Here is a 26,613-nt window from a genome sequence, read left to right as displayed (position 1 = left end):
CTGTTCACTACTGGGCTGATGTTGGGGGGAAAGCAGGCATAAGACTGCCCCCTGGTGGCCTTTTCTCAATCATACGTGTAACTACAAGAGGATCACGAAGACAGAGGGAAATCCAGATTCAGGGATGAGGGTACAAATGCATGGGATGATAAAAAATAAATAATGTATTGCTAGACATTTCTGAAAATCAGCAGTGTACTTAAAGTAAATTAAAGTATTTATCTGAATTTGATAGCATTTTGTTAATGTATGCTATTCCAACACTCTCAATCATTTTGGGGGGGAAATAAATGCAGCATCAAAGATGTGTAATTGTGTGTGTGTGCTGCATTAGATAGGGGTGAGGAAGGAGTTGAACATGTTCCAGTAACTTACTGTAAATTCTTTGGATAAGCTCTGGGTTTGTGTTTCCTTGTGTCCGACAGCAAGCCACAGAACTCACCTGGCAGCTTCCAAGAAACTCTGAGAAGAGAAAAAGCATCAACAGATCACTGAAAAACATTTCGCAACATTTCCCAGCAGATGCCATATCTCGCCCACTAAACTGTAGACAAACAAGGCAACAAACATCTGGGGTGACAGAACATTTCACTATTAAACATTTTAAGATACTGAACGCTAACAAGCACATCGGGTCACTTGCACTGATGGAATGTGTCTGGACCATAGACTGTATATATACACAGTCTGGGCTGGAGGTCACACTAGCATCTTTAGTGAGATAGAGGAGGGCACATTACCGATGATGTAATTCTAGGTTGGCCTTCTTTAGGTGGCTAAAATATGTTTTCCCCAGCAGTACATTGCTCTGCTCCCGTGCCCGTACTCCTGTGTGCTTCCCCAAACTGGGAGCGTGCCAACCGCCATCCACTGTAGGTAGTAACACAAATCAGAGCGATCAGTTCAATAGGTAGGGGTGGAAGAAAATATTGATACAGTATCGTATCGCGATATTATGTTTTGTGATGCTGTATCGATTCTGAAAAATCATTCTCGATCATTAATTAATAGTTTACATGCAATGATAAAGTCAGACAATACTTTATTTTATTTGCCAAGATAAGCGCCCTCTCAGTTTATGTGCCCTAAAAGTAGTGCTCTGATGTTGGATAGTTACAGGGACTGTGATACATGCAAATGCAGATCCCACTGATCTAATAGCACTAAAAAAAAAGTTACATTTATTATATAAATATTTTCCTTCAGTCCAACCAACTGACCCAGTACTCTTTGCCTTTTATTTTCCACTCCTGTTTCAAAACAGTTATGTGGCTCAAGAGCAGCTGGTCCCTTTCATATGATGATGAGAAGCTATGAGGAGAGGATACATTCACTGATGCTCACAACAAACTGATGATGCAGAGCTTGGTAGCCGATCCATATGCACATTATATTAAAGTAATTCCTCTTCTAATAATTTAATCTGAAGCTAACATGACTCTTTATTACCATTGAGCTTGAATGGGATATGGATTTGTTTGATGGTGCCGGACATTATTGCGTTACAAAGTGAGAGTAAAAGTTTGTTTTCACTTGATAGAGGGACATATTCTAAGTTTTCGGTGTTTAGATCACACATGCCGACTTCAAAGTTTCCAATGTAGCCTAAAACCTCCAGAAGCATATCTAAATGTTACAGTATTTACCAAAACCAAACATATTTAAAGAGCAGATTCAGGGATGGGACTAAGGCAAAAGAAAAAAGAGAATGTAATGAGAATAAGAAAAGTTGAATTAGTGGAAAAAACTGATTTAGGATAAGGAAGCTGAATTAAATGTTATAGATGGAGAAGCTAAGGTACTACATCGTCTACGTTAGATGCATAACTGCATTTACATAGAGTTGATTGACACTGAAATTGGATCTCACTTCCCTGCGAACACAAGCAGGTGTTCAAATAAATGAGTTGAGCAAACCCTTTTCAGTCAGCTAACATCTTCTATAACAATACAACCAACACAGCAGGAGAGCAGAGCACAGGAATGTTGTGCACAATACCAGCTTCGAAACATTTCACACTGAAAAAAGGAATACAATTGCCCGGATATGGTTTTCTATAAGACGGTTTTTTCGGACATGTCACAGCAAACTAATAATCTTTTAGCAAACTAATAATGTGCAAATTGTACATTAAACATTACACTTTTTATTCGAGCTAGTTAACGTAGCAACAGCTACCACACGCTCGCATACGCACTACATTCAAAGTACTAGTTACAAGTTGTTGACGTTAGTTTTAGGCTGGAATCTTTACGTGTGTCAATTAAGATGACGTTATCATTATAGCTTCGGCCTTAACGTTACGTCAAATCACAGTACACCCCATCAGCCAAGCTAGCGTGAACCTTTAATGTCAAAGCTAAACTATGCGAGCCCCAAACATTCCGGCACGCGGTCTCATCACCACCGAGTGCTCAACACTCTGGATATTTAGCTTCATTTTACCACCACAACAACACAACGCTGACGTTTGCTCTGGCCAAGCTAGCTAGCTTAAGTCCATGTTAGCTGACTGACGCCTGCTAGCCACTGCCAGCTAACCTCGCTGACCAAAACAGCTGGCTAAATAACAGCGGTTTCTCTGTGGTTCATTTCACAAGCAAGCTGCATACTCACATGGGCACCCACCGGGTAAGAAAGCAAAACACGCTGAACACGGCGACAAGAAAAGTATTCCTGGTCCACTACTTTAGTGTTTGCCGGATGCTGATGAATCCTATATCCAAGCATCAAACCATGTTGGGTGGGCAGCTGCGCACTGAATCCTTTTTTGCACTAGAAAGCCATTAGGAGGTGTGTGGGGAAAATGTAGGGAACTTCGAAGGACACTAGGAGGAAACAATGTGCCCAAGCCTCTTACCTCCTCGAAGTCTAGGATAAAGTATTTGTATATTGGTCTAGAAGTTCTCGTAATTGTAATAGAAGTATATCCATCTGTAGTCTAATTCTTTTAAGGGCTCTGTATGAATTTGTAAAAGTAAGGACAAAGGGATGCATTTGTGGCTTGGTGTGAAAATAGTACCATTAAATCATTTGTAAGTTAAATGTTGATAGTTGTGAAGCTTCTCATAAAAATGTAGAAAAAGGAAGAACAAGCACACTAATGGCTGCATTACGGTAGGCTACTCCTAACACAGGTATTAAAGGCTTTGTCAAAAGTGAGGAGACTTAAAGTGGCAGAGATTGACCGTGGCCAGTCAGAGGAAAGGTAAGAGAACAACAGCATTTTTTATAAAATGAGGAGGAAATGAACCAATCTATGAAGGTGTTTTTTATGGTTTTACAATTGATTAGTTTTGAAGTGAAGAAGGGGAACTATTTATGACTATCAAAAAATAAATGGAAAGACTTGAACTTCAAGGTTGACTGTCATTGTTGTCAACAATAAAAGCCATGTTGTGGCAGAACTATGAATCAGTAGCATTTGGTATTTCTTGCATTTTCACAATTAGGTTAAAGCTTTCACAATTAAAAAACGGTGTTTAAAAGACTCTTTAGTCTCTCTGGGATAATCTTTTTTGCATTTTCACAAATAGGATAATGCTTTTACAAATTCAAAAGTGGGTTTCAGACAGCGTTAAGGTTTCCTCTAAAATGTCTAAAATGCTTTCACAGCATAAGAGTGAGTTGTAAAGAAGGATCGTTCAGCAATGCAAAGTAAGTTTCCCTTAACTTTCTCCTTAAACGCTGAATTGGAAGCTAACTTCAGCATCGTTGGAAGAAGTATTCATATTTCTTACTTAGGCTAAGTTAAAGCAGCCTACTAATACCACAATAAAAAACAACACTTTCTTACAAGAAGCTAAAAGTTCTGCATTCAAATTCTTACTTAAGTAAAATGATGTAAGTATGCTATCAAGAAATGTACTTAAAGTATTCACTATGCTGCCAAATGAGCTCTTTAGTTACATTATTATATATTAGATTATTGTTATTATTGATGCAGTAACATGTAATACACATTTTGATACTGTAGCTGGCTGCAATAGAGCTAATTGTATTCTATATTAATATTTATAGGAAGTGGAGTAGAAGTAGAAAGTAGCGTAAAAATAAAACACTCAAATAAAGTACAAGTACCTCAAAATTGTACTTAAGTACAGTACTTGAGTACATTTACTTAAATACTTTCTGAAAATACAGTCAATACAATACATCAGTTAATTGAAAAAAGCATCTGAATCCATATTCCATTTTGATTCCGTTATAACTGTGAATAAAAGTCTTAATGTCGCTTTAATGCAGTTTATGTTGTAGGCTATTTGCCAAAAGACACATTATGATAAAAAAGGGCAAAATACTGAATGATAATGTAAAATAACAAATCTGTCATCAACAGAAGTTTAACTTTTTCAATCATAAATAATGTTTTGGTTTGTCATTCAAGTCTTCAATAACCACAGTTATGGCTGTAGTGACAAGTTGTTTGCAGCTCACAATAAATGAGCGCAATGTAGAAGCAGGCGGAGCGACATGGAAAGAGGAAGAAACTGGCAAACCAGAGTACTCTCAGAAAGCCACGAAGATGGTTGTAGTTTCCCTCTGCTGTTGAAAAGTGCATTACATGACACTCCATCAGGGTCAACTCATAAACACCTTTCACTCTAACGGCCTGCCTGATGCTTTGGCATTTGCTTTGTTCAGATTGTGTTCCTGCGTGAGAATGATTACATTATCATAGAGATCATCATCTCGGATGGTAATAGTTTTACTGAAGTAATAAAAGACAGATGAATATTACAAGGTACTTAATAAAGGGATGTCTAATACCACAGGAAAAACACATAACACAACAACAAGAACATTACAACCTTCATGACATTAGAACAGTATGTGTGATTGTACAGTATTAGCACATATGAAAAGTCCTGTTAAATTCGTATTTTTATTTTTATCATATATTTGCAATACTCTTACTTTCTCAAACTGGATATATTGTTTAATGTTTTAATCATGGTGGCTGCAACCTAGTTTTATTTTCTAGCATCAGTGCTTCGAGCACTACCATGACATTTATAAATGTGTTGGGGGGTTTTCTGGAGACAAAGATAAATTACTTTATTTTCCCACAATAAGACTCTTAACTCTGACAACTGGAAATTGATGTTCGATGAGAATTCATGCTCCAACAAGCAGACTGAGCAATATGTATATTTATTTATCACACAACAGTTTCTCAGTCATTATCTAGAATTTGTGGACAAAATCCTATTTTATTTCTAACTAATCTAATTTTATATTTTAAGTCTAACAAATGGGATTGCAGTGAGGATACTAATGTATGTAGATCCAAACTTAAACTATAATTGTACTGCATTTACAGAAACTCCAATTTGTAAAATTCATATTTGAGATATTTCAAGGTCTAAAAATCAGTTAAACCTCATGTCTGCCCCATTTCTACGCTAGTTAAATACAACTATTAAATAAGTTAAAGATGACTTGATTGTGTATCTATTGGATCAGTTCAGTGCATACAGACAGACCCAACAACACAAAATATAAAGTACAAACCAACTCATTTATTCTCCGAGAATAGTTTTTGGACAATAGTTGTCACATGGGGGCAGTATGACTACCGCACTGTGCGTTTCACAGATTCTGCATAGCAGCACTCGCACCTCATTTATAAAATCTGCGGCGCTCCATTCTAAGTGAAAGCTATAATGTGTCTCATATAGCCGACTGTAAATATGGCATCATAAGAACCTTATATGAGCCCATTATGCATTATTCATGACTGTTCGGTCACAGACAACTGCTTTAACAGCATTAGTATTCATCTCATTCTATTGTGCGATACAAATGTTTCATAATGCATCGGACTACTTAACACCTCCACTGTGTAGATCAGGTCTAACTGTCTCATTTAAAAGCGCTTTGACTGTTAAAGGAGAGCAGAGCACGTTGCCCAGCTGGGATTTTCACAGCATGACCTCTGGATCAAACAGCATGAGATGACTACATCTATAGGGCACTGAACGTGTTCATCTTCCTGTTAGCTCTGACCATTAAGCATTTACTTGAGCCGTTTCTTTGATTAAAACTCATGATAGCATAGTGTCACCAAACCTGCGTTTGTGGAGTGTATGAGGAGTATAACTGCAACTACTCTGCAGAGGCAAAGCAGGTGCAGGCTGAAATTAAGCCGAAACAGCACAGCAAAAAATATTAATGGTTAACTTAAACGAGCTGTGTTTTTCAGTCGGAATGTCTAATTGATGCGCATGCTAAGTTCCCACCTGGACCCATTTCCCCTCCAGAATTAAGCCTCTTGTAATTTCTCCTCATTTATGAACTTTTTCCTCCTAAACCAGCTGAGTAAACAGATCGTCTTCCTGCACATCTCAAACATTAAGCACTAAATATATGTAAATAGGTCTAGGCCTATATGTTTGCAAGTTGTATAACTTGATTCATAGCCTTGTTATATACAATAAAACAAAAGTGATTCTGCTATTGGAGATGATGCTACATCCACAGCTGGATTAGTCTCTCAAATGAGCTGGTGAGGTTGGGGTCTTGTGACAGTTGTCCACTTTTTACAGTTACAGTAATCCAGCATGATTTATTTTTACATTACATTAACAATCAGTACAATTCATATTATTGTGACTACTGATGAATGTTTCTTGGAGACTCTGGGTCTTCATGTCTCTCTGTAGTGTCTTTTCACCAAAGCTGTTCAATTGGATGTTCTCTTAATCCTCCTCCTTGGGTTGATTACTGCACCACCAATTTAATTAGTAATCTTTTCCATTGATAAAAATGGTCTTTACCTTGTTTTTGAATCGGGAAACAACTACTTTGTTTCCAACATACAATTACATTTTTGTAAAATTTCGAAACACATTTGAAAAAGTATCGCAGTTTCACGTGTAACCTGTTACTTCTGTCCGCCTGTTGGTGGCTGGTGATGGGGGGGGGCACAAGTGGCCTTTGAGTCAGTCACCATGCACTCAGTTTACCCCAGCAGCAGCGGAAGTGTTGAGGGGAGCCGCCGCTGTGGTCACATTAAAAACTGCATCGCCCTCTGTGACAACTGTAGATCATTGAGCCATCAGCTCCCCCCTCGCTCTTATTTCAGGGATTTGTAGTTTTTAGTGTAAAGAACGGCGCCGCATGGCAGCGGCCTTTGTCAGAGTAAAACTACAGTTCCCTCAGAGCTGCTCGGAGGTGTTAGTTGTCAATATGGCTGTTGTCAGACAGACAAAGCAGAGAGGCAAATAATTCGCCTCTGATTAGAAATCCTTGGAAAGGGGTCGGACAGGGCACTGTAATCATATCGCGTTATTGTGCGGCTGCAGTAAAAGACACATCGGGTCTTTGCTGAAGTTATAAAGTTAAATGGTTAAGTGGACGATTTGAAGCGAGGTAAGTCATGTACTTAGCTATCTTCAACACTGAAAGTGATGTTATTAATATCAAACGCTCGCTAGCCAGCGACTGCGGCTAACGTCAGCTAGTATCAGCGTTGGCATGGCTAGCATGTTATGCTAATCATTCTACAACCCCAGTGCTACCGAAATAGCAGAAGTTGCTAGCCGTCCTCTGGGATGTCTCTGGACTGTTTTCAGTGTACATTGAGCGGCAGCAGTTCTGTAAATGATGCTGGGTTAGAGGGCTGCAAGCCGGCTAATGTGACGTTCCTTTGGGCATTGTCCATCTGCCACAGAAACATTGGCTAACGTTAGCTTTTGGGCAAAGGGCGTGAAAGCTGGCACCACCAGCGTCTTCCCTGCAGCGTTGAGACGAGCGACACATTTGTGCTCACTGCGGGGCCAATAGTCAGCAAAACAAAAACACATGGACTAAGAAGGGATACCACCAACTATGGTCAATGTTGGGACAATTTGGAAAACTGCACTGCCAATGAAACGAGTTTTGTTTCCCCGATAGAGTTTACTGGCAATAAATAAGGCAGCATATATGCAACCTGTATATAGGTGAGAAAGCTTTTTTTTATTTTTGCATGATGCAGAACCCAACGTGATTTATCAGCTGTTGTCTCGGTGAATCTGGCATCTTTTCTTTCAGTGCTCTTCTTTAACTTGGTTGTACTGCTATCAAGTGTTTGTATAATCCGTTAGGGATGTGTACAAAATAAAGTTTGGTTTACCTTCCGTCAAAGACGGGCCCACTTCAGTTGCTCTTGTCTTATAATTGGATGGTAGAAGTAGGTTCAGTCATACACTTTTTTTCTCACACGTGTCCAGTCTGTGTTATATGTGATCTACAGTAAACCAGTGTGTGTGTGTGTGTGTGTCAACCAGTTAAACCAACTTGAGCCCAATTGAATAGTTAACTTTTTGTAAATACTTGACCAGGAAGGCTAATGATTTGAAATGCTCAGTTTTGTTTGCAACACACAATGTGTCTCTGTAAATGAACGCAACATCTCTCAGACTGTTGAAGTAGTAGATGGTACATCCACTCGTGTATTTACAATTCATGTTAAAGTAACCAGTCTGACAGTTGTAGCTCACCCTCCCTGGGATGTGTTTGCAGTATAACTGCTTGACAGTGATTTACAAGCTTTAGTAGCCTTCCTTATGGATTCTAATAATGATAATTATAAATTAATAAGGAACTAGTTAATGTTCTGCAGTGCTACTAAACTACCCTTTGGTAATTTATTATTTTCCTTTTCAAATCTTGGTTTTACAGAACGCCTAAAGGTTTCTAATCATCACTGCCATATTAGTTCATGGTGACTTCAAAAACACTGCAGACACTCTTGAGTCATTTAGTTATTTGTGCTGTCCTCTGCACAGCTTAAACTAACACAGATGTAGAAAAAAATGCCAGTGACCTCTTTTAAACCCTTAATCATATCAGCATAGGTCGAGCTGGCACAGAAGATGGAAAATCTGCCGCAGTCTGATTCCAGTTGCATTGACTTTGAGCACAGCAAATTGCTTATGAAAAACATACAGCGTGGGTGGTGTGCAGAGCTGGGGATATATTGTAGCTCTTAAAGAATGGCAGTCAGAATGTTAAGATAGCATCAGCTGTCAAGGTGACTCTGGCACTCTGCGTGTGTTGCCGGCTGGTTCCCAAAAATAGCTGATTTTTATGCCCTGCCCCTCCCTCCCTTTTTCTTTCACACTATCTCTCGCTCTTGTCTTCCTTTTCTTATTTGCTGCCTCTTTATGTTCTTCTTGCAGTTTTTCATCCTTTCCCACCCTCTCTTTCTACTTCTCCCCTCTAACTCTCCTCCACTACCTTTCTCTGCCTCACTTTCCCTTTCCCATCATTCTCATTTTTCTCCCCATCTGCAACTGCCTTCCTTTCCACTCTTTCCTACTTAATCCTCTCATTGCCTCTGCCATCCTTTCATCTGTCTCATTTCTGCCTGACTTTCCTCCTTGCGCCTCTTTTTTTCCATCTCTCTTCTTGTTTCCCCCCCCCCCCCCCCATAGATCTTGAACATCCACTCACTTGCTTTCCTTAACTTCCTCCTGCATTTCCTGTTTCCTTTCCTCTCGTCTTATTTCTCCTCTATCTCACAACCTGTCTGTCTTGTCTCTAATCCAGCAGCAGGATGTCTGAGTTCAGTGAGGAGCCGCGCTTCACTATTGAGCAGATAGATCTGCTGCAGCGGCTGCGTCGCACCGGAATGAACAAGCAGGAGATCCTGCACGCGCTTGAAACTCTGGACCGGCTGGACCGGGAGCATGGCGACAAGTTTGGCCGCCGCACCTCTTCCTCCTCCTCCTCCTCGTCCTGCTACGGAGTAGGCGGGGCCAACAGCTGCACCAACAACTCTGCCTCGAATACTACTACATCATTCAACAATAACAACACTGCCTCTGCAACCACCACCTCTTCCGTGACATGCAACGGCAACAACAACAGCGGCGAGGTCAGCGCCGGCGATCACTCTGCGGCCACCACGTCTTCCACGACCTCCAAAATCTCCACTGCCACGCAGACGCAGTACGGCAGCGGAGGGGGACTCTCACCGCCTCCTACCAACAACTACAACATTTCCCCACCTCCAGGCCCGCCGCCGCCTTCCGCCATCTTGCCCTCACCGGTCTCACTGGTGGCTCTGTCACAGAACGGCCGGGATAGCCTTGCTGCCACACCCAACGGGAAGCTGTCTCCTCCAAGATACCCGGTGAACAGTGCGGCCGCAGCACGAGCATTCGGTTTCGAAGCTACAGAAGAGGACCTGGACATTGACGATAAGGTGGAGGAGCTGATGAGGTCAGTAGTAACGGAGGGGAAGTGAGCTCTAAAACTTTGTTTGGGAAACTTTCATTCATTTTCCAACTTATTTATGGAGCTTGTAGAACTGGACAGTATATATGCAGTAAGTAGGCAATATAAGATCGCATGAAGACATGGCTATAATGTAAAGCCTTCATTCACTCAAGTGTGAGCGAAGTGTACAGTTCTTCTGTGTGAAATGAACAGTGACTGAATGAATGAACGCATTTCCATCAAAGACTTATGATCCTCCATTAAATTGCCCTTGTGTGTGAAGCACTAGAGGTGTTTCTAAAAGCAACCTTGAAGGCATCGTTTCTCATTCATGCATTTTCATTTTGATCATTGTGTTACAGTGGCCACTTGCTTGGATTATTTCTTTGCAGTAATAAATGTAACAATGAAAGTATATTTATTGATTACATAATTTCTTTAGGCATAAAAGCGGAGGTTCAAAGTTTATTGTTGACCATGGAAACCAAAGTGCAGTTAGTAGCTGTGCTGGAGCCTAAAGTGTCATGTTTTTGAATCCCAACACAGTAGCTAGTCCATGGTTTGTTAACCTAATGAGGTCGTGTAAGTGAATGTGTCTGTTTTGAAAATAGCTTTTCCATCTGAGTCTGACTTCCTTTTTTCTGACATTCATTTTCATTATTGGCAGCAGACGTTTCAGTTGTGCTGAAAATATTCTTTATCCAATCTGTCATGATGCGAGGTCGTATAATGAAATGAACCAATCATTGGAGCATTCCAAGCCATCATTATTTGTTTGGTTGCACTGATGCAAATGCAGCTGGAAAATAGGTGAGACTCTTTGTCACATCTGTTAGACGTGACCTTTTGTTATGCAATTTACACTTTTCTTTAGTGTTGCAGTGGCAAATCTGGGAGAAGGTTTGGACTGCTAATGTCTTTCCTAGTCAAGCCAAAGCGTGGGCTCCATGCTGCCCTATTGGTGCAGTTACATTTGTGAGGAGGTGGGGCTTCAGCAAGACCTCCTAGATACGTGCTGAGCCGGGCCTTTAGACGTGCACACGAGGGGGGGCAAATGTTAAACCAAATGTTTGAATGAATGGGTGAATTGTTTAGTTGTTTGCAGATTACCTTTCTTTTTTCACAAATTGATAAATCAACGTATCATTGAGCTCTACTTGGAATGGAGCATTTACAGCAATGTTGCTGTTACTTTATTAGTTCAAGTTTTATTTGTCATATGTAGGTGAACACAGGGTCAACGGTGAGACAGCAGTCAAATAAGAAATATAAAATATATACAATTAAGTTAAAACAATAATTAAAAAGCGTATGTACATATATGAGCAAGGGGGGTTGTGCGGTACAATAATAAATATTTATATTTATGTAGTGCAGACAGTGAGAGGGTGTGTCTGTGGGTCTGGAGGTTGAGAAGCCTGATGGCTTGGTGGTAGAAACTGTCCCTGAGTCTGGAGGTGCGTGCAGGCTCCTGTGTCGTCTGCCTGACGGTAACAGGGAGAACAGGTGGCTGTGGTCCTTAATGATGCTTTGTGCCTTCCGGAGGCACCGCTGCTTGAAAATGTCCTGAATGTCCGGGAGACTGTTGCCAATGGTGTGCTGTGCCGCCTCCACCACTCTGAAGCGATGTGCGGCTGTGAGCAGAACAGCTCCTGTACCAGACTGTGAAGCAGCCCGTTAGCAAGCTCTGGATGGTTCCTCTGTAGAAGTTTGTGAGGACGCTGGTGTTCCTCAGTCTTCTCAAGAAATAGAGCCGCTGACGAGCTTTCTTGGTCACTGTGTCCGTGTGGAGTGTCCAGGAGACTTCCTCAGTGATGTGCACACGAGGAACTTGTGTTGGAACCATTTTCTTTCATACGCACAGCGAGAGCATATGACCGCTGTGATTAGTACATTTGTCTTGTATAGCATTTACTACATAAACATGTACATCCTGGGATGGCATAAAGACGTTGTTGTTGTTGTTGGGATAATCCGTAATTATGTTATTGCATGAGAAGGGAGGTATTCTGTGCTGAACATTGGAAAAGCCTTCAGGCTTCAAGATGACATTTCGTGAGAAGGAAAGAAGAGAAGCCTTTACAATCGTGCACGTCTGGAAACATAACATGAAGTCACGTAGCGTGACATCATATTACATTAGGATTGAAACCGCCTGCTCAGTAAGTCCGAGCTGATTCTGTTGTTGAAGAAAACTTCACTCGGGTTCCAAATTGAAGGAAATAATCTCTCTCACTTAAATTTCAGAACAACTGTGGTTGTGATGAGCATATCGAGTTCCCATCTAAGTGAAAATGCTTCATACGATAACTCACTAGACTGAGTTCAAAGGGTTTCACCCTCAGGGGTCTTTCATTGAAGGGTAATCAGCTACACAAAGACCAACAGTATCAGACATGAAATACAACTAAAAACTGTTTTAGGTATTACACGTTTCTTTTCACCCATCACTGTGACAGTTTCAGGGTTGGCCTCCTCCGCTCTTTTTCTGAGCACTTTACACAAGAGCCCTCTCCTCCTGCTGCCTCCCAGCTGCCCTGTATGAGCAGTCCGAGCAAGAATAGACATTTAGAGTTCAGGCTCTCTCCTCTCGCTGTCTCGTTGCTCCCTCACGCTGCCTCTGCATTAGATTACATGTCCTGTTTAGACTCCCCAAGAAGTTAAGTAGCGTACAAAAGCCCTCGTCCTCTCCGCGTGTAGGACTTTCTAGCGTCTCGCTCTGCAGGGGCGTGACGGGTGGTTTCGGCTTGTCAACAATCCCACGGTGCCCTTCTGATTTTTCTCTCTTTTTTAAGTGCACATTTCCGTCTCCGCAGGGGTTCGGCCTTTGAGTTGGCATCCAACAACACATCTCCCCTCCGCTCCCTCCTCCCTCCTCCCTCCTCCACTTCTCACTCTTCCTCAGTCTTGTACTGAAGCTTGTGCTACATTGATTCACTTGTGTCGATACAAGCAGCGTTTTTGAGCTCTAATTTTAGCTGCGCTGCAAGAGGCTGGTGTGGAGGATATTGATGCTGGATGTCAAGAGTCCTGACTCATTTTCATTTCAGAAATATGCTTGCAGAGCACTCAGGACTTTGATTCCTTCTCCATTCTAACGGTGTGAATCTGCGATACTCACCGGTTCAAAGGGTTTGTGATTGTGAGGTTTGAGCACCAGCGCTGTTGAAGTTGGGTGGGGGTATGCGCCCAGTGAAAAGGCTTCCCGGTACAAGTATGCACCATTAGTATGGAGAAATATGCACCAACCAGTTTACACATTTGACATGTGTTCACAATCTGTACCAGGATGAGGAATTAAGCCAAGACAGTCATAAGCTTGTGGGTGTGTATGTATGTCTACATTATTGTTTATGCAAAGGGGAGGGGAATGGGCTCAAAGCCAGAAAGCAGGGTGGGTACACTGTGTGACTGCACATGTTCACTCACCACCCTCTATTCCTGCACGTCTCTGCATGTTTTATTTCCCCCCCGCTGAGGACTAAGAGTGTAAACATGTCCGCCAAAATACATTTATAAAATATAGATTACTCGCTTTTGGCTCAATTGATTGAAATTCACGCCTTTTGTGTTCATCTGAAATGCAACGTTGATATGTGGGAGCCATAAGAGAAAAGAATAATACACAGATAATGCTGTCAAAATGCACCTTAGATTAAAAAGGATCCTTGGGTTTGTTGTTTTAATCCGGCATACTATAGGCACAATACACACACGGAGGTTTGATTATCTGACATGTAAATCAGTCATTGTACAATATACCAGATGAATGCTCGGATGTACAGGGGCACAGCATCAACGGCAAAAATATGTAAGCTTTTGCCGTTGATGCTGGTTAATTACTGATGCATCAGCACCACTACTGAACGTGTGAATCGAAATGAAAGCTGATATTTCAGCATTCGGGTGTTTTATCTGCATTATCTCTGTTTAATATCAGTCTGTCAATTAGGTTGGACCTAACCTTAATGTGTCTGTCTGTCTCTCTCTGTGTCTGTCTGTCTGCAGGAGGGACAGCAGCATGGTGAAAGAGGAGATCAAAGCGTTCCTGGGGAACAGGAGGATCTCTCAGGCAGTGGTGGCACAAGTTACCGGTTAGTGGCAATACCTCTGTTGTTCATTTGAGGGGTTTTCTGCACACATCCTGACATTGTGCACATTTGTTTGTTGTTAAATGTGTATCTGTGTATGTATGTTTTACATAGTGCAAAGATGATGGTAGGGGGACACACAAAATAGTGCACCTGTGATCTGCATTATTGAAAGGCAAAAGCAGATTGGTGCACAATGTATACGCATATGGAAGTTTCCATACTTACGGTTAAAAGATTTTATTAATGTTATATAAAGTTTCACAGGCTCGTACATAAACAGAATCCAAAGTATGACGAGCCGCGGTTGCACATCTTTGCCTTTCTGTGATGCCAAAATGGCGACGTGGACTCATTCAAAGGGTCGATATGTTGGCAATTTGTGTGTAACGTCACAGTTCCTTCCATGTTGTCTTTATGTTTGAATTTAACAAGATATGAGGCTTATGCCTGATTATAATTATTACATGACTATTTCATCATGCAAAGATTCATTTAAAAAAGCAAAATAGTTGCTGTATAATCAGAAAATCCTAATTTCCACTTCGACATAGTGCCCAGCAGTGTGTCTGTGGCTAAAGCTTGTGTGAGAGACACATGATGGGAGAAAGGGAGGAAACACCCCCCCCCCCCCCCCCCCTCTAGTATTCCCTTCTGTCTCTCTTGAATTCTTCCAAGGGTTGTCTACAAACTGTGCCGGTGGCTTGATGCTAAACTCTGTGTTGTAATTCGCTGTCTGGCTGCTTTCCAGGCATCAGCCAGAGCAGGATCTCCCATTGGCTACTGCAGCACGGCTCCGACCTGAGTGAGCAGAAGAAGAGGGCCTTCTACCGCTGGTACACGCTGGAGAAAACCACACCAGGTACATTGGAGTCTTCCAACCCTTGCACTGCTCAAGGATGACGAGCCATGCCGCAGGTGCCACACAGGGACGGCCAGTGATAGTTTTGCCGTCTGGCAAGAAAACACACTGATAATCTACTGCAGATGATATACTTGATATAAATGATCTGACTAATAAATAATCAAGTATGTATCTTGTGGGAGAAAGTCCCTGAAGGCCGGATGTCTTCAGGATCTTCACCACACTATAACAATACTTCTCAAATCAAATTTATTTGTATAGCCCAATATCACAAATTATACATTTGTCTCAGTGTGCTTTACAGACTGTACAGGTTACGACACCCTCTGTCCTTAGACCCTCGCACCACACAAGGAAAAACTTCCTAAAAGAAACCCCAAAATTAAAGGGGGAAAAATTGTAGAAACCTCAGGGAGAGCAACTGAGGAGGGATCCCTCTCCCAGGACGGACAGATGTGCAATAGATGTCGTGTGTACAGGATAAACAACATAGTACAAATACAACATTTGACAGAAATTATGTTGTGTTGGAAAAAAAAGAAATAGAAAGTATGGATGAATCCAGGAAAATGTCAAAAAGACTTCCCGGTGTCCAACAGGACCAGGTCAGCAGGCGCTGTCACGATTCATGATCCTGACGTAAACTTTATCAGTGGCAACCTGCCACATGAGAGACAGACACTCCGGGGATGATACCCCGGATGGTGAGTTAGTAACATACATTTACATAAATGCATACAGATAGAGAGGGAGGGGAGGAGAGAGGGAGGGGAGGAAGAGAGCAGGGAGGTGTCCCCCGGCAGTCTAAGCCTATAGCAGCATAACTAGGGGCTGATCCAGGGCAAACCTGAGCCAGCCCTAACTATAAGCTTTATCAAAAAGGAAAGTCTTTAGCCTACTCTTAAATGTGGAGAGTGTGTCTGCCTCCCGAACACAAACTGGAAGCTGGTTCCACTGGAGAGGAGCTTGATAGCTGAAGGCTCTGGCTCCCATTGTACTCTTAGAGACTCTAGGAACCACAAGTAACCCTGCAGTCTGGGAGCGTAATGCTCTAGTTGGTTTATAAGGTACTATGAGATCTTTAAGATGTGCTGGAGCCTGACCTTTAATTGCTTTGTAAGTCAGGAGAAGGATTTTGAATTCTACTCTGTATTTTACCGGGAGCCAGTGCAGAGCAGCTAATACAGGAGTAATATGATCCCGTTTCCTTGTTCTTGTCATTACACGTGCCGCTGCATTTTGGATCAACTGAAGAGTCTTAAGCGACTTTTTGGGACAACCTGATAACAATGAGTTGCAGTAATCCAGCCTTGAAGTAACAAATGCATGGACTAGTTATTCTGCATCATTTTGAGACAGGATGTGTCTTATTTTTGCAATGTTACGTAGATGAAAGAAGGCAGTCCTTGAGATTTGTTTTATGTGGGAGTTAAACGACAGATCCTGATCAAAGATGACGCCAAGATTCCTTACGGTGGTGCTGGAGGCCAAGTTAATGCCATCCAGAGCTTCTATGTCATTAGAAAATGCGTTTCGGAGGCGTTTAGGGCCAAGTATAATAACTTCAGTTTTGTCTGTGTTTAACATCAACAACTTAACAACTTCTACAGTATTCAAAGGAGTTTCAATAGAATAAGAGTCTACACAAGAATCAACACCGTACAGCATGGAGTCACTGAATTACAAATCTCCCACCTCTTAGTTTATACACGCTCCTTATCTTTCAAAGTTGACACCATCGTCCCAAAAAGTCAGCGAGTAGAGGAAGGAGGGGTACAGAATTCAGATGGTGGCAGGTGTTAGACACACGAATACAATTGTCTGTTTGTTATGATGACCTTCAGTTTACCTAAGATATATGGTCGAGTGTGACGCGTAGGGCTAAAGAAAACATTGCCAGAAGTTATCTTTTTCTTCAAATACTCCCTAACTTTCCCACAGCGGAAAAACAACTGTGTTTTCAAATAGTCCTGACAACAGCACATTCTGCTGACACTTGATCTACACTTAACTCGTGGTGCCACTAGTGTTATTCTTTTAACTGTTAGCCTTTACTTTCCTCACCTTCTGCCTTTACACCATTAAATCTCAGTGTCTGCCGTATAGACTAAAATACTCTAATGATTAACAAATATCTTCATGTTTCAGGCAGTTGCTGACTAAAAATCATTATTCCGCTTCAAAATATATCCCACAATCTCGTGCTCGCTTTGGTCTTGGAACATCAACACATATGTACAAAAGAGAAAAGGTAAACGCACAAAGCAAACACCAGACGGCACGGACAGAAGCACGGCAGCGTGTCTGCAGTGGTCATCACGTCAATGATCCAAAAGTGTGTCAGCTCAGCACCGGTCCTCGAAGGAGTCATCAAGTCTTTCTACAGATCAAACGTGGAAATGAAAGAAAACCTCGTGCGGCAGAAAGACAAACGAGCACACTCGTTCACCATGTTTTAAGTGCAGGTGACATTTTCGCTTTATGTTTAAAAACGACTAGACTCATGGTATCTATGCTGTCGAGTTGTGTTCTCACATTATAGCAAAGCGAGAGAGTCTGAGAAACATGAAACTGCTTTTAGTGTTTTTTACTGGATTTAATGGCGGCATCCGTTTGTTCTGGAGAGGAGGAGACATCTGTGGATTACATTGTGCGTTCAAAGTATTTTAAAATATATATTTATAATGTTAATTAAACGAGACGTACATCCATAAGGCAAATGTAGTGCAGGTTGTCATCAACCACTCTATAGATTCAGGTGTAACTTTGCGTTTTCACTTCTGGAGGATAACCCCAGCAGCAGAAATAAAGCCTATTCGGGCAAACGCTGACTTAAAGATGTGGGTAAACACCTCGTGTCCCCTAAGAGGCTAAGTTGAATTGATTGAGCTGCAGGTAGACCTCTTCTCCTGTGTAGTTTTGATTATCTCTCAGGAAGGCACAAATAGAGGGCAGACCCAAATTGCACGGATTAAGGTGCCTTCATGCTTTTATCCATGTTATGAAGACGGGCATGTGTAGAATAATATCCGTGAACCGTCTTATAGTGTAAAGTCTCCCCAAATGTCTCCTGTGAACCAGCCTGATCTGGAAATGATCTTTGCCCAATGTTCAAACTCCAATCCCTGTGCCAGTAAAGCCTGAGCTTCTCACAGTTGCCATACATCGTGTTAGCAGTTCTCTTATAAAAGGTGGAAGCTGGATGGTTATCTTTAGGTCATTGAATGAGCGCTGTACCATATTATCTTCCCACTTGCCAAACTACGTGTTATAAGTTGACGAGTTTTAAAGTTGGACGTGAAGAGAGCGTGCGCCTCAGTAATCGCAGCAGGGGGGCGGCCCCAAAGAAAGGAAGCACAGTAGGCAAGCAGTCTGCTGCCAGCACTTCCTTGATAGACTCTTTAATGAGATAAGTAGAAGTAGACTTGTGGTGCAGTGAAATATAAAGTACCGTATATGCCTCCATTCCATTATCTTATGTGTTGGAGGAAGCTTCTTGAAGTGTGATGAACGGGAGGCTGGTGGAGACACAGACCGATAAGGGAGTAACAGCAGCACTTTGCAGCAGCTGAATTTGAGTGTATTGTGCTCATTGTTAACGTTGGCGCCTGGTTTTTTATTAGTTTAGGCCTTAGTCTTTTCACGGAAACACGACATTTTAGTCTTATTTCTGTAATACGATGTCTTCCGCTTTGAGGCTACACCTGTCGGCATGTTTGTTGTGCACAGTTGCCATGGTTACAGGTGTTTTTCTCGTCTATCGCGACGTTGGTGGAGCAGGCAGTCTACTTGTTTACACATGGAACCATGTGAATGCTCTGCTGTAATACACCTGCCTCGTGTTTGTCCGGAATTTCAGACAGCAGAACCTCGTTGAGACTGGAAGAGGTGGTCAAACTAAACCATGGTCCCATCTGTTTCTAGTGCCAAAGCTTTTTATGTTGGAGGATTTGGACCTATTTCAGGATGTTCTGGCTGGATATTGTCATGTTTTAAGAGGAGGGAAGCTCCTTTAAGGAATCTCTCAGTGCTTTAATATAGTGTGTACGTAGCTAGTGTGTGGTTGAGAGAGGGAGGGAGAGAGAGGCAGAGGTTGCGCTCAGAGCAGACAGGTGTTGGCGATCAGAGCAAAGAAGAAATGAGCAGTTCATCTGTTTAGTGGTAGTAAATGGAGGCTCCAGTGTATGTTTCAGTTTGTCTCTGAATCAACATTGCAGTTCCTCAAGACCTAAATAAAGTTCACATGTCTTGCTTCTCAAATGCTGAAGCAGGACGGGTTAACAATCAGAACTTGATAATTCTTTAGCAAGCATGGTTGACTGGAACTTGCTCTTTCCGTCCAATAGTAAAGGCCCTGTCACACATATCTGTGTGGCGGAAACGAATGTTGGCGTATACGAAATATACGGCAATACGTTGATATAAATTAAGTGCAAGTTGTGATCGTTTGAAGGACGCAGACGATACGCCGAACACGCCAGACACACGGCCCTGTCACACAGCTCCGTATGGCAGAAACATGCCGGTGTATATGAAAAGTATCTCAAAATGTGTCAGAGTCCAAATACGTCCAACTTTTCCACAGCAGTGTTGTAGCTGACGTATACATAATAAATACATAACAAATTATTATACGTATGTCTAACCTATTGATAGCGTATCACTTACTTATTTAAAACGTATCAGAGCGTCTGGCCCACCGAGCTGGAAAAGTGCCATCGAGTTCACGTCATGCTGATGCTGGAGAACAGAATGTACTCTTGTCGCAGCCTCTCAGCATCCTCCATGCTCTCTGATGATGGTTGATGTATTCATCAAGACGTGCTGTAAAGAAGTGAGGATGAGCTACTCACAGGGACCCTATATACTATATTCAAACCTCAATAAGCTCCCAAAACGCTAGCTGAACGCTAGCTGTACTGTACAAACACGTTTAATAAGTTACTCCGTCGTCAGGCATCATCTTAACATAGAGTAGGAAAAGGGTATCCACTCGTTATCAATAAGTTGGCTGTAGGGTTCACCGTCAGCCGACGTAAACGTAACGTAGCTCTACCGTATTCACGTACTGTATTCCGATCCGATAAAGTTGGACGTATTTGGACTCTGACAAATTCTGAGCTATTTTTCATATATGTTTCCGCCATACGGGCATGTGTGACAGGGCCGTAACACAGAAAGTAACATTCCACTTGTTAATGTTACATCAGCTTTTGATGACTGTCGGCTGCCAGCATGTTTTTATCTGGACTGTAGATTACTTTAGTCCATAAATCTGTTTCTTCCTAGAACTCTCAATTCTTGAGTCTAGTGCTCTGAAACCTTATTGCGTCACACTTTTAAAAAAACTATCTATTGTGAAAAATCAAACCTGTGCAGAGACCAAATGTAACTTTATTCTTGATCAAGTAGTTTTAGCGTTAGTTTTGCTTCTGTGGAGAAAGACAGTCAAAAGATAAATCCACACTTCACTGCAAATGGTTAACAGCAAAAACAACAGGCGTCCTGCTGGCCTCAGATCCAAACTGTGCATGTACGTATACGTTTGAGTCTGCATGCGCTGTGTCAACATATAGCAGGCAGCAGACATCCCACGCCTCGTCCTCTGCGGCATGTTCCTCGGTGGAGCCCTGCCAACACCGACGGCAGTGGAAACTGCTTAATGCTATTTATGACCAGACTGTGCACGGCCCCAGCCCAGCCCCGCACACACGCCTCCGTCGCTGCTGCAGAGGAAAGTGATGCCCCGTTCATGCAGGTCTGATAACCTGGACTGTTGCTGGGCGACCTGGTCGGGCCTCGTTCACAATGCCCGTGTCAGATGAGGGTTTGATACTGAGGGTGAGCGTCTGACCCCATAATGTATCGAAGCTGTTAGATAATGTGGCTTCTTTAATGAGTTTTAGTGCAAATGAAACCTTTTTTGTGTGTTTTTCTTTTCTGCTGTGGTCATGATTTGCGACGAGGCAGCGCAGTCTCCGTCAGCACTATTCGGTTGAGTTTATAATCAGAATGTATTGTGAGATTTGCAAAAGGCAAAGTGCATTCTCCTGTACATTTTCATGAGGGGATGGGCTTTCTGTTCAGTTAATCCCTGCACATGTTCGTACTACATTTTCCCACACTTTAACTGGCACAAACACACCTGCAGACTTCATGTTCCTGAGGCTGATTGTTTCCTGACAGATGTCCCAGCTTCACTTGTAACTTTACTCCTGATTCTGCCGCTCCAGGTGCCACTCTGAACATGCGGCCCGCTCCGTTACCTCTGGAGGAAATGGAGTGGAGGCAAACCCCACCCCCCATCAACACTGCCCCCGGAACCTTCCGACTGCGTCGAGGAAGTCGCTTCACTTGGAGAAAGGAGTGCCTGGCCGTGATGGAGAGGTGAGCGGGGGGAGTGCAGTAGATTAAATATGATAAATGGGAGTTCATTTCATAGCGTCTCACTTATTTCCACATGGAGTTGAGGACATATTGCAACCTGTGCAAGAAAACGTCTGGCCCGTGACTCTCGTCATACAGTCTCAGTTTTGGCTTGGTTGTACCGCATACATAAATCCTGTTTGTTGACGTCGTCTTTGTGCAGTGAAATTAATTTAATCTGTGTGTCTCTTCTGCTATTTATAGCTACTTCAACGACAACCAGTACCCAGATGAGGCCAAACGGGAAGAGATAGCAAACGCCTGCAACGCTGTTATTCAGAAGCCAGGTAGAGTGTGTGTGTGTGTGTGTGTGTGTGTGTGTGTGTGTGTGTGTGTGTGTGTGTGTGTGTGTGTGTGTGTGTGTGTGTGTGTGTGTGTGTGTGTGTGTGAACATCTGATCTGTAATTGATTATAGCTTCATTGTATAGATGAGGGCGTGTGCAGACGCAGCGGCTCGGCTCTTATTTGACCTACACCAATAGAAACCTTGGCGAGTCCCATTGTACCTGAGAATAATGATACTATCTTATATTCTATTCGCTGGACACAAGGATTCCTGTATGTTGTGAAAATATTCTGAATGTTACCATGGAAATATTCCCTAACAACCTTTGTAATCTGTCAGCCATGCATCTGTACATGACATCTTTAGACACTCGATGTGTTATACATACATAAGTGTTACAGCGCTGAAACAATAACTTGTAATCGATACGTTCAGCAGAAAAATGTATCCGCAACAATTTAGCAAATATGCCCATTATCTCCTTTTCCCAGCTTCTCAAATGTGAATATTTGCTCTTCTGTGACCAGGGCATTTTGGATCTAATGTTTGTGTATTTTACAGACCAAACATCTGCGTCACATCTGTTGTGTGATGTGCTCCTTATGCAATGGAATAAAAAGTGATTTCCTTTCAACAGATATTTAATCATCAGTTATGAAACAAAGGTGTTTATAAAAGTGGAATTCACAGCTTGAGGGAGCAGATGGATCACAACCGGGACCAACATGGTTACAGCATGATCATTGTGGGTTAGTGATCACGTCGTCATGTGATTTGTTTCAGGAAAGAAGCTGTCTGATCTGGAGAGGGTGACTTCCCTGAAAGTTTACAACTGGTTCGCCAATCGTCGCAAAGAGATCAAAAGACGGGCCAACATTGGTAATGTGGCTCTGGGGAGGGAACACGTGTTCATTTGAGCCTTTTGATTGCAGTGCACTCCACATTAGATTACATCCTTATGTGTTAACACGGCTATAATAACATCTCTTCTTATTTATTGAATGGGTCATCATTAATTCATTCTATCACTATAATGAGCTCCATGATTGTTGGTCACCTGATATCTGTAATGACATCTAACAAAGCATCTCCACTTCAAACATGTACCCAATACTTTCAGCTAACTTTAGAAAAACATTTTTCCTTTTAGCCAATTATTGAAATGAGTTTTCATGCCGTCTATTACAACACGTAGTGTTCACTTGTTACCGCTGACTCAAGATGTCCATATGCACTCTGTAGCCACCCGTTGGGTATATCTGGAGCAGCTGCGTATTGTTTGACACTGTCATAGAAGTAATTATTCAGCAGTATGGAGGTTGAATGGAGGCAGAGCTGTTAGATATTACAGGTGCACCTTACAAAGTGTCTGCTGACTTTATATTGTTAAATGAAATTGTATTTGATCTACTGTTTAACTTCAGATACTCCACAATCCTTCAGTCACTGCTCTCTAAAGTACGTAATGGGGGATATTTGTACTTGCCCATCGTAAATCTAACGATCCATCCTCTTCCTCCAAGAAGCCACAATCCTGGAGAGTCATGGAATAGACGTGCAGAGTCCCGGAGGACACTCCAACAGCGACGACATTGATGGGAACGACTTCTCAGAGCAGGTATAGAGTGATTGAAGGATCCCCAAAAGACTCATAAGACCAGATTTATGTTCCAGACAGTGCTGTAAACGACTGGTCTGGTTCAAGAGAAGGAGGTCACTTCTCTGTGTTACAGCTTCATGTCTTCTATTGTACTCTGATTATTTATCCACTTCCATTCCATTGGTTTTTATGGATCAGCCTCACATCCATCCTGCCACATCCAAGGCTCGCTCTGTTCTGCAGTCAAATGTGATCATGCATTTGACATGTTAATCAGTTGACACAGCTGATTAGTTTCCCTCTCTTTGGTAAAGTTGTGTTAATAAGTGAAGCTTGTGGTGTGTGTTTGAAGTTGGACCCAGCGGCCTGTTTTCAAATTCACACAATTGGAGAGAAACCAAAACGTTTGAACTGCTGTTTTCCTTCATATGAACTCATGAATACATCCTTCCCCGAATATAAAAGGCACATAAAAATCTGTTGTTTTTGTGAAGAATTGTTCCTCAAAACTGTTGCCCAAGGCACATTAATTAACAAACGCTCTCTCCTCCTTCTTCCTGTAACCGAAGGAAACTAAACCGGAGTGATGGAAAGTACCAACGCTCTGTAATATCGTAGAAACATACAATTGAAGAGTTTACTTCCTCCAGCGTTACTGTTGATCGCACAACATGCAAACCCTCCTGTCAAGTCCGCACAAAGTGAAAGAGCCAGTGAGAGTTGACCATTCAGGCTAATGAGTAATGAACACAAGGTGTAGTTCATCTGTTAAACAGTGTTGTCATCTAGTGAACTAGTGTGAAAGAAGTCATTCAGAATGTTATATACCGGTGTGTATATATATATATAACATTCTTTTTAATCATACCAAGCTAAATGTCTACTTTTTATTTCCTCCAGGCATGTGACCTGCCCTATTTTGACAAGAGACCTCTCAGCCGACCTTTTGGCCTTTACCGACTGGAGCCCACCTCGCCAACACAGGTACATCCACACGGAAGCATGACGATATGTTTTCAGCTCGGCATATAACCTTTTACGGAAATAGGATCTGGCTCTCATTAACCTGGGTCATATTTTCTCAGTTTTTGCTGTCATGCCAGTCTGTTCTGATCAGCATATTGGCAATTATGCTGTGGCTGTGGTCGTAGGGAGCACTGCTCTCCAGAGCAGTCCAAAAAGAAGGCAAAGGAAAACTCGCAATCAAATCACACAGAGGTTAAGAGGGTCGCACAATTCTACTCTGATTACATGTCTTTAGAGAGCTGTCAGAATATAATCGGTCACCTAAAAGTAGATTTTTATGCCATTGCTCACCCATTTTCAGGCTCCTGTGACTTCACACTGCGGCAGATATTGTAGTGTAGGTTACGGTACCTTACAGGATCACAGTATTATTACATATCTAACATGTAAATACACTTTCCTGGCCATGAGGAATCATTTGCAAACTGGGTGTTAAGAGCCACTCTCATTGCACTGAGTTTCCCGTTCTGTTGAGAGTTACAAACTTTAACCCTTCAGTAAAGTCACTGACCAGATCATTTGCTAAGCCCCGCCCCCCTCTGTTACTGCAGCTACACCTGTCAAGCTTTCTCTTCTCACACAGCACATACGCAGTCTACCAGGATGCACATATGACGGTGACAGAGTTGAAACAATGTGTCTGATTTCAGACAGTTGTACACATCTGTAGCCGGCTATAAGTATGATCAGGAAAGGTTGTGACACCAGACTGTTAATTTACTGTAACATAACCCTGTTTGGCTGCTTAGCTGACATACTTGTTTGTATTTTCAAATAGTATGTTTCCACTACTAACATTAGAGGAGAAAGGGATTTTAGAGTGAGGACTTGCCGTTGAGTTTGGCAAACGTAATGCTATTCACAGTAACAAGTTAAACTGTGGTTCCCAAATTCAATAAAGAGCAGCTAACATCTCCCCAAACTCTGGTAGCATCCAGTTCTCCCACCCAGGAGGAAATACTACACAGTGTGTTTCATTTTTTGTACGGGGATTTTCAATGTAACCTGTACCCCCACAAAATAATGTATGAAGTGCTTGCTGACCTCACTGCAAGTAAGACAAGTTACTAATGTAGGTAGTAAGCTAGTACATGCTAACGATGACAGTTTACATTAGAGCCAATAAACGCACTGTTTGATTAATTCCTTACACTTTTTGCTCTTGTGTTTTTGGTTTTGGAAAGGCTGAAGGAAGACACTGCCACTACTTACTACAGCCTCATACACACCACTTCAACATCCAGAAATCCAAAGCTTGACAGGCCTGCCATGCCCAGTTAAGGTTGCTAAGCTATGATTGGACAGTTGCTCTTTGGGGGAGGGGCTTAGCGAACAGTAGGTCAGTCGGTCAGCATGATGGCAAAAACAGGAAAATAAAGTATGTGTGGGGAATGAGTCCGATCTACAAAAGTAGAATTCCCGCTTGCTGTTTGATCTCTTGACCGCAGTCCTTGGTCTTCAAACTTTCCCTCCCTGTCTCAGGACGACAGCGCAGCGCACAGCGAGCACCAGGACCCCATCTCTCTGGCTGTGGAGATGGCTGCTGTCAACCACACCATCCTGGCCCTGTCCAGAACCGGAGGGGTCCCCAACGACATCAAGACGGAGTCCCTGGAGGACGAATGAACTGCACAGGAAATGCGACGGAGGAAGCGGAAGAGAGAATTGACAGTCGAGGGTGGAAAGGGGAGCTATTAAACAAAAACAAAAAAGAAAGTCAAAAATAACACTACTTAGTAAACCTTCTGAATCTGTCCCTCTGCCAGCCCCTGACAGCTGTTCCTTCTTTCTCAGCTTCCCTCCTCCTACAAAGTCAATGTAAACGGTATTTACCCCCCCACCCCGCCCGACTCAATATATTGAAACAGCTGGCAGGAATGGGTCACTATATGTCTTCTGAAAATTTTCCACGGAAAGAAGAAAAAGGGGGCAATCCAGGCCTTTAACCCCCAAATCAGTGGCCCTCGTCTGGGATTTGTGTTTCCCAGGAACTCCCCTCTCTCCCCTCTCGGGATACCTCTCCTCTTCCTTATCCCCCTGCTCTTCTCCAGCCTGGTTGTCTGAGCCGATCCTCAGTCTATCTCACCTCAACCTCAAAAAAACAAATGT

At 42.4% G+C, this 26,613-nt stretch overlaps 2 protein-coding genes across 10 annotated transcripts in view; one reads left to right on the top strand and one right to left on the bottom strand.

Annotated features, from left to right (window-relative positions):
- Nucleotides 1-2,772, bottom strand: part of disp1 (dispatched homolog 1 (Drosophila)) — an 85,389-nt gene extending 82,617 nt beyond the window's left edge. The window contains exons 1-3 of one of the 3 annotated variants that reach the window (XM_029462863.1): nt 2,618-2,760; nt 741-870; nt 376-462 (exon numbers count right to left, since the gene is read on the bottom strand). The gene's annotated coding sequence lies outside the window, so the exon portion shown is untranslated. Of the gene's footprint in view, nt 1-375; nt 463-740; nt 871-2,617 lie in introns of all 3 variants that reach the window. The other 2 variants (XM_029462862.1, XM_029462864.1) reach the window with 2 other exon arrangements.
- Nucleotides 2,482-26,613, top strand: hmbox1b (homeobox containing 1 b). 7 transcript variants are annotated; one of them, XR_003834604.1, is made up of 11 exons: nt 7,616-7,947; nt 9,539-10,213; nt 14,219-14,304; nt 15,053-15,163; nt 21,400-21,553; nt 21,797-21,879; nt 22,662-22,757; nt 23,402-23,496; nt 24,379-24,462; nt 25,689-25,843; nt 25,987-26,124. XR_003834604.1 is itself a non-coding variant. In XM_029462873.1 (11 exons), exons 1-10 carry the CDS (start codon nt 7,931-7,933, stop codon nt 25,761-25,763), a joined length of 1,476 nt encoding a protein of 491 aa, XP_029318733.1. In that variant the 5' UTR covers nt 7,616-7,930; the 3' UTR covers nt 25,764-25,786; nt 25,987-26,104. The 7 variants fall into 7 exon arrangements, 6 of the variants coding, with proteins under 6 accessions (XP_029318732.1, XP_029318731.1, XP_029318730.1 ...); XM_029462873.1 differs by having other exon boundaries at nt 25,689-25,786; nt 25,987-26,104; XM_029462872.1 differs by lacking the exons at nt 7,616-7,947; nt 25,689-25,843 and adding an exon at nt 2,482-2,632 and having other exon boundaries at nt 25,987-26,613.

The sequence above is a fragment of the Cottoperca gobio genome, chromosome 24 (assembly GCF_900634415.1).
Source record: "Cottoperca gobio chromosome 24, fCotGob3.1, whole genome shotgun sequence".
In the NCBI taxonomy this organism is placed as follows: Eukaryota; Metazoa; Chordata; class Actinopteri; order Perciformes; family Bovichtidae; genus Cottoperca; species Cottoperca gobio.
The sequence above is the reverse complement of the archived record's forward strand: the minus strand, read 5'-3'. Positions and strand labels throughout refer to the sequence as shown.